Source organism: Notamacropus eugenii, chromosome 1, assembly GCF_028372415.1.
Source record: "Notamacropus eugenii isolate mMacEug1 chromosome 1, mMacEug1.pri_v2, whole genome shotgun sequence".
NCBI lineage: Eukaryota > Metazoa > Chordata > Mammalia > Diprotodontia > Macropodidae > Notamacropus > Notamacropus eugenii.
The window spans coordinates 402,904,893-402,917,751 of record NC_092872.1 but is presented as its reverse complement, the minus strand read 5'-3'; the positions used below and the strand labels follow the sequence as shown (position 1 = coordinate 402,917,751).

Here is a 12,859-nt window from a genome sequence, read left to right as displayed (position 1 = left end):
AACTCCATGTAGTAGGATTATTATTATCTGACCACATCCTCCCCTTGCTCAAGAATCTTCAATGGTTCCTAATACTTTAAAGCCCTCCATAATCAGACTACAGCCTACTTTTCTAGGTTTATTTCACATTACTTTCCTTAACATTTTCTTAAGTTCTAGCCAGCATGCCATATCCTGCCTTTGGTCTTTTCACAGACTATACCCTCTGCCTACAATGCGCTCCTTCCTCAACTATCTCTAGAATCCTTGCCTTCCTTTCCATGAGGCTCAATTCATATTTTATCTCCTGTAGGAAACCTTTCTGGAATGCCCCTAATTGTTAATGTTCTCTTCCTCTTCAAATTAGATCATATTTATTTATTTATATGCACCTTATATCATACATAGACTGTCAGCTTCCTGAGGAAGGGTCTACCACCTAGTGCTATGCCTTGCAATAGTAGGTATTTAATAAAGACTTATTGAATTGAATTACATCCAGGGTCTGAGTTTTTAAATCACCATGAGCTTCTCATTGTCCTTTCTAATAACAGCTTCCAGGGGAAAAAACTGATTCATTCCCTCTCAGCTGGTTCTGGTCATTATCTCTCTGGAGGTTTTTGGTTCTGCCTTCTAGGGCCACATCAATTACATCAATCACCTCTTCCACACAAGAGCCTTACAAATATCTGACGAGCTATCATGTTTCACCTAAGTCTTCTGAGACACCAAACCAGTTACAATATTATGAAATAGTAAAAATAATCACAACCCAGCTTCTATCATCTAAAGAACTTTGAGTTTCATGAATTCAATAGTATGTAAGATTCTGCCATAAAGAGAACTTTTGGAAGTCATGATCATTTTATATGTTTAACAAGGTTGGAATAAAATGACAGACCTTCCCAATACCCAAACCAAGCCTGTAAGAAACTTTAAAAAAAAACAAAACAATGCCTTAAGACACTTTTCCTCCCAATTTTTGGGAAATCCATAGAACTTGCTTTCTCCAGAAAGTAGGTCCTGTTTGTGAACATACTCTATAGTCTATAGGATCTATAGTCTAGTCAAAAGGAGTGTCTTAGTCTTGTTTTAATCCTAGAATAGACATTGATACACTCCTAAGCAGAAGTTTTCCTACTGTGCTAGTCAGCTTCACACTTTCCAACTTTATCCTTTGGGGCCATTTTTTCTTCTGTGGGTGACATGAGAATTTTTAGAAGTATGAAGCTTAGCTAAAGCAGACAATTTTATGGAGAAAGATCATAACACAGAAATATGCCTTGGCTGCCACCATTTAAGGGCTTACAGTGTTAGCTCATCCCAATTCTCCAGTCTCCATCCTCACAGTATCATGGACCAACTGGAATTGGCTTTCAGATCTGTCATCAAAAGTACTTCATTGGATTTTCTTCACAAAGGTACTTTCCCAGGAGGATGTAAGGTCCTTGAAAGCAGGGACTATTTTTATTATCTTTTTATCTCCAGGGACTAGCATATAGAAGGTATTTAATAAATGCTTGTTAAATTGAACTGTATTTTTTTTCCATGTTCCAAGCGATACTGTCTTACTATTCTTCCTGGTTTTTGGTACCTATTTACTTGGAACTGCTCTATGAGACATGTTTTGGTATCCTGTGTTCCTGGTAGAGAAAAGAGGTCATTGGCTTGACCAGATGCATTGCAATTGTTATTAAGAACTGACAATTGAAAATCTGAACATAAACAATTGAAATCAATTTTAGAAAGTAGTGGTAAGTAGGGGAAAGAACCAGTGGTGATAGATTAGTTATTGAAGTCTACTAGCAGAATGGAATATTGGTGCCATCCCAGAAAGAAGCATCAATAACTAAGTTCTGTGGTCAATAGCTTAAGGTGGGAAACGGGAGCAGAAATCTACAATGGATGTCCTGCAGTGGAAGGAGTGCTGAATTTTGAGTCAGAGAATCTAGGTCCAAATTCTAGTTCAACCACTTACTGCTTTAGTGACCTTAGGCCAGTTGCTTAACCTCTCTAGGCTCCTTATTTGTAAAATGAAAAAGGTTGGATCTATAAGATCTTATATATTGCTAGAGTTATATTCCTATGACCTTTAGATTGTTTTGTTGAGAGGATAAAATAGGCTTGTGATCCAAGCACAGTTTAATTCATCTTTTTGTCATAAGAAAGCTTGTGATTAAATATAAATTGAAAACACAGCAAATTTTATTCAAGATGTATCCATTTCTAGCATTAAGAGGTAAGGAATTTTTTATTGTTTAATCTTCTACTGATTATGCTTGAGAACAGATGCAAAAGTTGTGGCCACATACTTGTTTGTACAAATGGAAATAAGAGAGAGCGACAAGTTTATTAGAAAGTAGATTTACTTTGAATCATTTGCTCCTGTCCTAAATAAAGGCTTTCTGCAGTCTTCATACTCTGACTGCCTCCATATACTACAAATCAAATGTGTAATTACTTCTAAGCGTCTTTTAACACAGAAGCTTGTAGCACATACAAATTCAAGTCCCAGAATGTGTCTTGAACTGCAGTAAAAACAACTTAAAACATTTGTTTTTCTTCTAAAAACAAAGTAATAGCATTTTTATGGTTGTTCCCACTCACATGCACTTACAATGGGTTTACAAAATTTTGTGAAATCCTTTTCTAAGTATTCTGAAAGAAATAAAATTAGGAAGCTGACTTTTGAAATTCAACATGATTATTTGGAGTTGCCTACTTCCTTGTGAGAATGTGTGCATACAGTGGGTAACCAAAGAAGATGGAGTAAAGATGATAATATCATTTCCTTTGTAGAGGAAATTTCCGTCTTGTCTAACATTAAAGATGAGGCTAATGTCCTGATGGTGCAGAAATAACTTGCTGAGATTCTGACTGATGAAACTGTATGACTTGACAAGTAGTAAGGATCATGATATAAAGCTAAGGACTGAATGATTATAAATGTATTACATGTCTGAAGTTCGAGACTATATGTGGGTAGACAATAATCTCTAACTTACAGTTGTCTCTGGGGGGAACTGTCATAAGACTATGAATAATCTACTATATACAAGGGTGTCCCAAAAATCTTAGTGCAGTTTAAAACCCTAACAGTTTAAAATTATACTAAGACTTTTGGGACACTTTGTACAATGCTCTTTGCAGATGGGTACTCGTTGAGTTTAGTGGGGAGATTACAGGACTGGGAGTCCAGAGATCTGGGCTCTAGTCTCAGTTCTGCCTTCTTGGTAGGCAAATCATGTTATCCCTGTGGGCTTTGTTCCTTGTTTTTTCTTCCAGACAGTGAAGGGCTTGAACTCCTTGATCTATTTGGTCCCTTCTAGAGTTTTCACATTCATTTACTGAAATCTTTTATTCAAATTTCAGTGCTGCTGGTGGTTTTTTGATTCAGTGAACCCTAAACCACCTTGGACTGCACAGTTCTGAATGTCCCACTAACTTTTGGATATTATATCCACCTCATTCCCTTGCCCAATAACATTGTCATTTTATCCACAGGGAGATTCAGCATATTGGCCTGGCATGATTTGTGGTTAAAGGCAAGCTGCTTATTTCTCCTGATTGCTAAATGATGGCCACACCACTTTTTGCACTCCTATTACCCACTCCACAAATCCATAAAGATGTGAAGGTTCAAAGAAAAAAGATAACAAACATCTTTCTTTTCTCCAAAGAGAGATAAAGAGTTATACTGCCAAGACAAATATGGAAAAAGATACTCACCATAAGTGCAAATCATTTTACTAGCCTCTCTGAAGAGAAGAATTCCATTAGGAGATGATACATCAAAATTCAAACGCTGGGACCTGAAAAATAATGTCTCCAAATTAGGCTACATGCAAAGACAAAGAAAAGAGATGTGGGTTTAAAAAAATCCAACAATTTCATCTATTAGAATACTGCAGTAACAGCATGGATACATTCTTAAAAAAAAAAAAGTGTCTGAATAATACATGTAATACCTATTGCAGTGCCTTGCACATACGAGGTATGCAACACCAGTTATTATTTGTTGAGTAGAGGATACTGACCCTCAATTGAACAAGCACTAGCAAAATCTGAATGCCAAGTTCTTCCCTAAAGAAAATGGGGCAATTTCAGAGAGAAGCTGGCCTCACTTACTTGTTGGTTCAGTGACAAATTCTTGTGTCTCCTAATTTGTATGTTGAAAGAGTAGGGTTTTTGATGACCACAAACACTGCCACGACCACAAAAACAAAATCAGAAACTTTCCACATCCCACAATATTGCTATCATTTTTAGCCTGAAGAAACACTTGCCTCTAAAGTTCTTAGATTCCCCAATCGCCAGAGTCCCTCCTCTCCAACATTTTCACTCTGTTATGAGGACAGAACACTAACATTTTCCTTTAATGCAGTGATTCCAGTTCTGTTTCTATTCTTTACCTACTGCACTATGTTGGCTTCTTCCCACTATTACCACCTCTGGGAATGTGGCATCCCCAGGTTAAACTGTATGCAAATGCTTTGCAGTTAACGAACGCAAACAGGTGTATGTGCATCTAGCCACAAGTGAGAACTATATGCTGTATGCCGTGTTCTTATTTACCTAGAATACAATCCACACTGCACACAGCATGTGTCATTTTTACAGATCCAAATGTGACAGGTGTAAAACTCAAATCTCCCTTCAATACTGCACTTGTATAATGAACCACTTGATACCCAGTAACATATTTTAACCATGGCAGACTCTAGAGAAGCCTGCAGTCTAGGCTGTACACATCTCAAGAAAAGAGCACCAACATCAGAAGAAGTTCTCTAGAGAGAATACTGTCATTTCCCTTCATCCCACCAAGTGAGAACTGGCTTGAATATGGAAAGTTGCTCCACATGCTGTCCTGGCATGCCTTTTCCTTATTTTGTATCACTTAGTTTTGGGTTGCTTTGAATCACATTCTTATATTTGTTGGCCTTTAACAAAAACACAAAACTTTTAAATAGATTATTAATTAAAATGAAGAAATCAACCAAAAGGAATTTTTATAGTCACTAAAGCAAAAGGAGAGACTTTTCTTAAACACAACATGATCAGAAGTAGTTTTCTTAGCTGTTCTGTCTTTTGTGTATTATCAAATGCAATGAAATGAAATAATATGTGTATGAATATGTATATATGTATACATATATGTATATATACATATATATACACACCTGTGCAAGCCTTTTTTTAGTTTGACTACAAGATGAAATTCCTTCTTAAAGATAAGATTCATGTGTGTCCATCCTTCCTTCCTTCCTCCTTTCCTTCCTTCCTTCCTTCCTTCCTTCCTTCCTTCCTTCCTTCCTTCCTTCCTTCCTTCCTTCCTTCCTTCCTTCCCATCTCTTCAGACTACAGATTTACAGCCTGACTAGCCTGATTTAATATTTTTCAAGAAAATCCATTTGTACCAGCTATTCACGTCTTAAAACACCAAGACTATGTAAGTTATTTCTAAGCACAAATCCAAGTTCAGTATAATATAAAGCAATTATTTTTCCCTCAATGAATAGAGACTTAGTTTATATAATTTTACACATTAATAAAAAGTAATAAAAAATAGAAATCATTTGATTGAGCAAACTACTGAAATTTGAGGACAAACATTGGTTAGTTTTTACAATACAAAATATAATCAATTTATCATGAACATTTGTAAGAAATCAATGAAGCTAGTTTTTTTAAATGAAAGCCTTAAAGAAATTATACTTACATTTTGATTTTTTTTGCTTGTTTCAGAGTTAAATATTTGAATTTTTGCTCCAGACAATCCAGGATCTGATAGAAAATTAGAGCTCCAACATAAGCTCCTTCCTTGTCTGCACATCTCCCTTCTAACATGCAGCTCACAAAGCGGAATTGATGAAACAGGATGGCTAAGTGACAGGTAATTTGGTGCTTAGCCACATTCACAATGACATAGTTTAAAGTGGTAATACCAATTATCATGTTACATTTTTTCTCTCCTGTTCATTCAGCCATACCCTTTGTTGATATTTATACTGACAATATTTGAATATCTGATGGACTACACAAATTACAGGAAGGGTCAGGAACACTAAAAAGTGTTACAATTGGCTATTTAAACAAAACTATATGTGTGGCTAAATCACACAACTGTGTGATTTAGCATGCAGTCCTGGCTCTACTCCCAGCTCTGTCACCCTGTGACCTCAGGAGAATTATTTCTCTCTGCTTTAATTTCCCCATTTGTAAAATGAGGATGTTGGATTTGAGTAACTCTAAGGTCCTTCCTGTTTCTGAAATTCAATTTTACATGTAGTAAAATAGATATGGTATTTTCACCTGTAGTGTTTCTACACATGTCCATTTTGAGCTTCCTTAGAGTAATATTACCTTTGTATAACCTATTTGCTTTCCTTCTTTTTTTCTCCTTCCTCCAGTTTTATATCTCTATATTAATCCCCTCCCCCAACAAAAACCTTTACACCCTGGAAAATGTTGATGTTCACAGTATAAAGGACCTTTTTTGGCTGTATGTTCAAATGCTTATTAGAAAAATTAACATAATTTCATTAGCTAAGCTATTTCTTTTTAATAAGTCAAAGACATAGAAAGGAAAATATGCTAATCTTTCACTTTGGAGCACAAGTTAAATTTCCACTTTAACAAACATACAAGATAAGAATGATTGCTTGCCAGGCTGTGGATTATAGTCATTAGTTCACTCCTGCTTCCTACCTGTTCTGCATTAGTTCTGCCATTAGTTTCAGGATGGGAGTTGTACATGCAGGTTCTTGGTACCACCGCTCGATAGCCTTCTGAAGAATAGGAAGGTATGCCGAGTAGCTTTTATTCAACAAGTTAAAGAAATACATGTGTCAAGTAAGTATCATTACTTCAAATTAAATCACTTTTTAAGGATATTAATTAAGAACTATATTTACTGTACATCAATTTTTAAATACAAATGATAGTGTATACAATTATTTATTTGGTTTCGGCCTGTGATTTCATCACTCACTTATACAATTACGTGCCAGGCATTGTGTTAAGCACTGGGGAAACAAAGAAAGTTAAAAAAAAACAAACCCAAAAATTCAAGTTTTGCTCTCGAGGAGCTCACAGTCTAATGGGGGAGACAATAGGCAAACAACTATGTGTAAATATATACTGGAAAAACTGAGTATAATCTCAGAAGAAAGTCACTTAGATTAAGAAGGCCCAGGAAAGGCTTCTTGCAGAAGGTAGGACTTTAGATAAGGTGTAAAGGAAGCCAGGGAAGCAGACAGCAAGGATAAGAAGGGAAAGAGAACCAGGTATGGGGGATAGCCATTGAAAATACTTGGTCTATGAGGAACTCCCAGTATGGATGCTTCCTCTACTCATGCTTTTCTCCACAATGTATAGTCTTAGAGCAAACTGTTCAGTGCACTGAGAGGTCCTGTGACTCGTCCATGGTTACACAATTAGTACACATCAGGGGAAGAACCTGAACCTAACTCTTCCTGATTTCAAGGCCAGTCCTCCACCCATTATACCATGCTACTTCTTTACTGTAAACTGTATTTTCTTTTATTTTCTGTATACCATAAAAGATAATATTCTGGCCTATCTTTGGCAAAAATGCTCCTATTCCAACTACAATCTAGTAAGGCATAAAGTGAATTTAAGTTTTCTATTATGAGCAAATAAATTTAGTCAAGTTTTGCTAGGAGGGCAAAAAAAACATGACTGGATTATTAAAAAGAAAGGAGGAATAAGATAAACTAAAAATCAACTCATCTAGCAATCAGCCAGGTCTACTCTATGAATAAACTGATGATCGTTGTCATCATCAAAAGAATTACTAAACAATAAATTGATGTAGATGAAGCTTATATAATGTAAGCTAAATGGACCATGCTCTGGCCTCTTAGAAGCACATGGTCAACAAACAAGTCATGAAAAAAGATAAACTAATGAAGATGGTGAGCAAAAAAGTGTACCAATTGGATTATGTAAATAATTTCTGGGAGTATGTATCTGGATTGCTAAAACAAAAATCCAAAGAAGGCTTTGTTTTCTGATTACTTTTGGTGAAAGCGTTGATTTGACCTGGTTCATGTTGTATGAGATTACACAGATCACTCTGGTAGGTGGTGAAGGTATAAGGGAAAATGGAAAAGGCCCCGGAAAATTTGCACAAACCTTCATTTCATTATCTTAAAATCTTAAGATTAATTTTTTTTAAAAATTTCAATGGTCTCAGGCATATTTTTTTCTTGTGAATTTATCAAAATACGATTCCTTTTTACCCTGTCATCTTGAAAGCAGGGCTTTGTATCTTTGACCAGATCTATTGATGTATTTATTTTGTTCTTTTTAACTGTGTTCTTCAGTATAAAGCCACAGGGAGTAATTCATATAAAAATACCCATAATTCAAATACAGAAAAACCCCAAATGATCAAAAGCAGCACCCTTCCACAAAAAAAGGACAGAGGCCACTGCCTTTTACATTTGTGGTTGGAGATGACAGACTAAGATTGTCTTCTTGTTGTCAGAACAATGAGCTGCAAAGTAAATAATTCAATCAACATGGTTGTTTTGTGAATTTTTATGTAATGGCAAACACATTAGTGATGGGTTGGCTTATTCCCCCTTGAACTGACCAGTTGCGTTTTCAGACTTGTCTCACTCCCTGATGTCCAACAATCTGGGGGAAAATGTTTTACCCAGGTTTGTGGAAGCACAAATGCAGTAATCATCAGCAAGAATACATCTCAATCTCTCAATCAATCAACAAACATTTATTAAGTACTTTCTATGCGCTAGGTTCTGGGTATACATGTACAAAGAATGAAACAACGAGGTATGTTTAGAGAGGGCCAACTCAGAGGGGACCAAAGAGACTGAGATGGTCAACCCTAAAAGCAGGACAGGCAAACACATGCATATTTTCAAGATATAATGGAAGGAATTAAGGACATCATCTTTTCAGTGAACTCTGCATTCACTATGGGAAAAGGCTGGCGGATATAAGATATGCTACCCTTTCTGTGAGGAATGAGACTGGTGCCAATTCTAATATTCCTCTGACAGAGGTGACTGCCACTAAGAAAATGACTGATTATTAGAAAGTGGAGTAGAGACCTACTAAGCAGAGAGGTCAAAAGGGCTTCAGAGTGAATGCCAGACTCAGGTTACAGGTTGGGGATCTGAACACATTCTAGGAGTTTAATTTTACAGTTGCCTTTAGAGAACTAAACTTGTGATATGAGGAAAGTGGAGCCTCCTATGAAGATGCTGATGTACACACATGTAACACAAAAATCAACTTGTGAAACCTGTTGTATCCAATAGGAGTCTTCCTTTCAATGAAGTGGAGGTACTGAATTTATAATGAAGAATCCTGGTACTATTTTACATACCAGTGGGTAAATATAACTACTGTTACCTGGATCTACTTAAAGAACTTCGCAGGTCCACATCAGAGGACTATAGGCCAAGGTTATCCAAGGGTAATAAGGATACATTCTAGTTTAGGTTCTAAGAGTCTGTCACCTGAACCATTACAATAGCTTCCTATTTGATCTCCCTACCTCAAGTCTCTTCTCTCTCTCTAATCTATCCTGACAACTGCCAAAGTGATGTTATTAAAGCACAGTTCTGACCATGTAACTCTCTGACTCGATAAACTTCAGTGGCTCCCTATTGCCTCTTGGACCATAGACAAATTCCCCTGCTTGCCATGAAAAGTCCTTCACAAATGGATTTCAATTTCCCTTTCTTTCCAGCTATATTATACTTTCTCCCTTTCAGACACTCCAGAGTCAGTCAAATTTGTCTTTTTTTCCTTCTGTTCCTCACATACACCATTCCATCTCCTAGGTTATCCCTCATGCCTGGAATTCCTTCCCTCCTCACCTCTACCTTTTAGGATTCCTGTTTTCCTCCAAAGCTCTGTTCAATAGCCACCCACTCCCAATCACCTTGTATATATTTGGTATATGGACAATATGTCTCCTCTTATAGAATGCAAATTTATCGATGGTAAGGACTGCTTCATTTTGTCTGAGTATTCCAAGCCTACTTAGCAAAGTATGTACTCTTTAAATAAATCCTTGTTGATTTTCACATTAAAAATGTTATGCCATACTTACAGGATGCTGTGATTGGCACACCAAAGGAAGAGCTACTCATTATCCAGCCAGATTAGACAAAATAAATGTCATTTTAAGAGGTCTAAACCCTTTAGTTTAGTTCCTTTGAAACAGTCTGGTCATTACTTTTGGGTCTCTTTAGCTAGAAAGCAAAATACTCAAAGAAAGTACATTAAGTAACAGTGCTTCTTGAGAAAACACAAAGTGTAATGACATATTGCTTTGCCACTGACTTTCAATTCCCTTCTCTGTGGTAACATTTTCTTATGGAGGAGATGAGTTTTGCCTCTCCATCTTAAAAAGTTTATTGGTAAAACATCTAATTAGTTACTTCTCATTGAACAGATGGAAGATTTGTTTTGCCTCAATTATTATGTAACTCATCATGGTTTGAAAGTGACCATGGAGTTTTAGTTATTAGAAAAGCCTTCTAGGTCTTGCCAATCTGGAAAGACTTTGAGTATTGGTCTGGTAAGCAATCTGCATTTACTATACACCTCCTATGTACAAGGCACTGTACTAGCCACTGGGGATACACATATAGAAATAGGACAATTCATGCCCATAGGAAGCTTGCTTACATCCTACTCGAGGAATACAACATGTTAAAAGATAAGTAAATAAAATATATATAATAAATGCAATGCGATTTAGGAAAGGGCTCTTGAAGGGGATAGTACTTGAGCTGAACTGTGAAATGAACTAAAGATTCTAAGAGGTGGGGAGGGAGAACATTCCAGGGATGGGGAACAGGGTATGCAAAAGCAGAGATTGGTACAGGGAATTCCATGTCCCAGAAACAGCAAGTAGGTCCCTTTGGGTATACAGGATGTGTGGGGGAACAACATGTAATCAGTCTGGAAAGACAAGTATGAGATTGCAAAGGTTTTTAAATACTCAACAGAAGGGTTAATATTATATCCTTGAGGTAATGGACAGTCGCTGATACTTCTAGAACTGGGGAAGTGACATGGTGAGATCAGTTCTTTAGGAATACTGATTTGGTAGTTATGTAGGATGGACTGGAGAAAGGAGACTGGATACAGGGAGATTTGGAGAAACTGCAGCAGCCCCCGCAGGAAGCGATTAGGACTTGGCCCTGGGTGGTTGTGGGTATGTGGGAGGTAAGAGAAGGGGACAGATGTGAGAGATGTTGAGGAGATAGACTAAACTGGATTAGGGAACTAATTATATATGGGGAGATGGTGGGAGTGAAAATGAAGAGCTACATTGTATACCCGGATGACTGGAAGAATGATGGTCCTTTTGACAAATGGGACATTTTTGAGGAGGGACAAGTTTTTTGCTGTGTTTTGGATATATTGATTTTGTGATGTCTACAGGGCATTGGGTGGAGATTTCTAGAAGGAAGTTATGGGAATCCATAATTTGTGACAGAAGAGAAAAGCCAGCATGGCCTGGGCCTTAGATTTTAGCAAAGCTGATTTCAAAGGTTGCAGAGGAAGGATAGTTTGGATCACATGAACTAAAATTCCAAAGGTCAGTCCAGGAGTGATGGAAACAAAAAAATGAAATTGTGAAGAAAGGGAAACAATTTCCTTAAGGAGGAAACATGGGAGTTGCTTGTAGAGAACAATGAAGACACACAGGAAACTCATTAATAACTTAAGTAAAGTGATACATAGGAGACAGGATTCAAGTGTAGTTAACATGAAAAACATCAGATTTTGGTCCAGTCCTCTAAAAACAGTGTCAAGCTAAGGATAATAAATAGTTATTTTTAGTTATATTTTGGGAAAGTAGAGGGTCAAAGAAGGGAAAGAATCACTGCTTGGGATGGAGAGGATAATTCTCAATCAGAGAAAGATGGGAAAGCAGTTTTTTTTGGTGTGGTTTTTTTTTCCCAAGGAAAATGATCTTCACTTGAAATGACACAACAAAAATGGCTAGGAGGGGCTCATACTCAAGATCAATGAAAAATGCCTAGCTATTCTTAATAAATTCAAGTCAGTTGGCCCAGATGACCTAAACCTTCAAGTACTCTAAAACCTTGTAGATGTAAATATTTTAAAGATCACGGACAACAGGGCACACTGAAGAAGTGGAGAGGGGTAAATGTCCCAGTTTTCCAAAGAGAAAGAGGTAAGACCTGCTGAGCTATGGGCCAGTGAACCTGGCTTTGATTCACAGGAAACTTGTGGAATGGACACATGCTCATTGTCTGTGACCAGACTGGTTAGGTTCAGAGAAGCAGGTTATTAGGTTGGCCTCACAGTGATGACTTTTTGGTGTAGTTACTCAGGAAGACAGATGATACTAAACTGTTAAGATGTTATAACTGATAGTAGTGGAGGGAGGAGCCGAACTGCTGAAATCCATGATCTTTGAAGTACTAAAGTAATTACTATGCTCACCTTATTTATTAACATTTTTTTCACTGACTTCTGATTTTATTGGCATAGGGAACCTCTAGTAGGAGAAGTCCTACTACTGATGCTACCTCAACCTGCTGTCTAAAGAAGGGGTTCTTATTTTTTCTTATTTCATGGATCTTTTCGTCAGTCTGGTGAAGCCTGCGGATAAGCATCTTTCCTGTTTTTAAATACAGACAATAAATATATATAGGATTATAAAGGAAACAATTACACTGAAATATAGTTACCAAAACATTAAAAAACCTTGGTCTAAAAGTCTGCCTGTGGTATTGAAAGGTTAAATGACTGGCATGCAGTGTCACAGGTGATATCACAGGTAGACCTTGAATCCGATCACTCTATTATGAGGCCTATTCTATCTACTGTACCATTC

General features: G+C 36.9%; 1 protein-coding gene across 2 annotated transcripts in view; it reads right to left on the bottom strand.

Moving 5' to 3' along the window:
- Window positions 1–12,859, bottom strand: part of RANBP17 (RAN binding protein 17) — a 331,100-nt gene that overhangs the window by 58,566 nt on the left and 259,675 nt on the right. For both annotated transcript variants that reach the window (XM_072630957.1, XM_072630955.1), the window contains exons 21-22: window positions 6,688–6,795; window positions 3,709–3,791 (exon numbers count right to left, since the gene is read on the bottom strand). In XM_072630957.1, coding sequence (XP_072487058.1) covers window positions 3,709–3,791; window positions 6,688–6,795 — 191 coding nt within the window. The remainder of the gene's footprint in view (window positions 1–3,708; window positions 3,792–6,687; window positions 6,796–12,859) is intronic.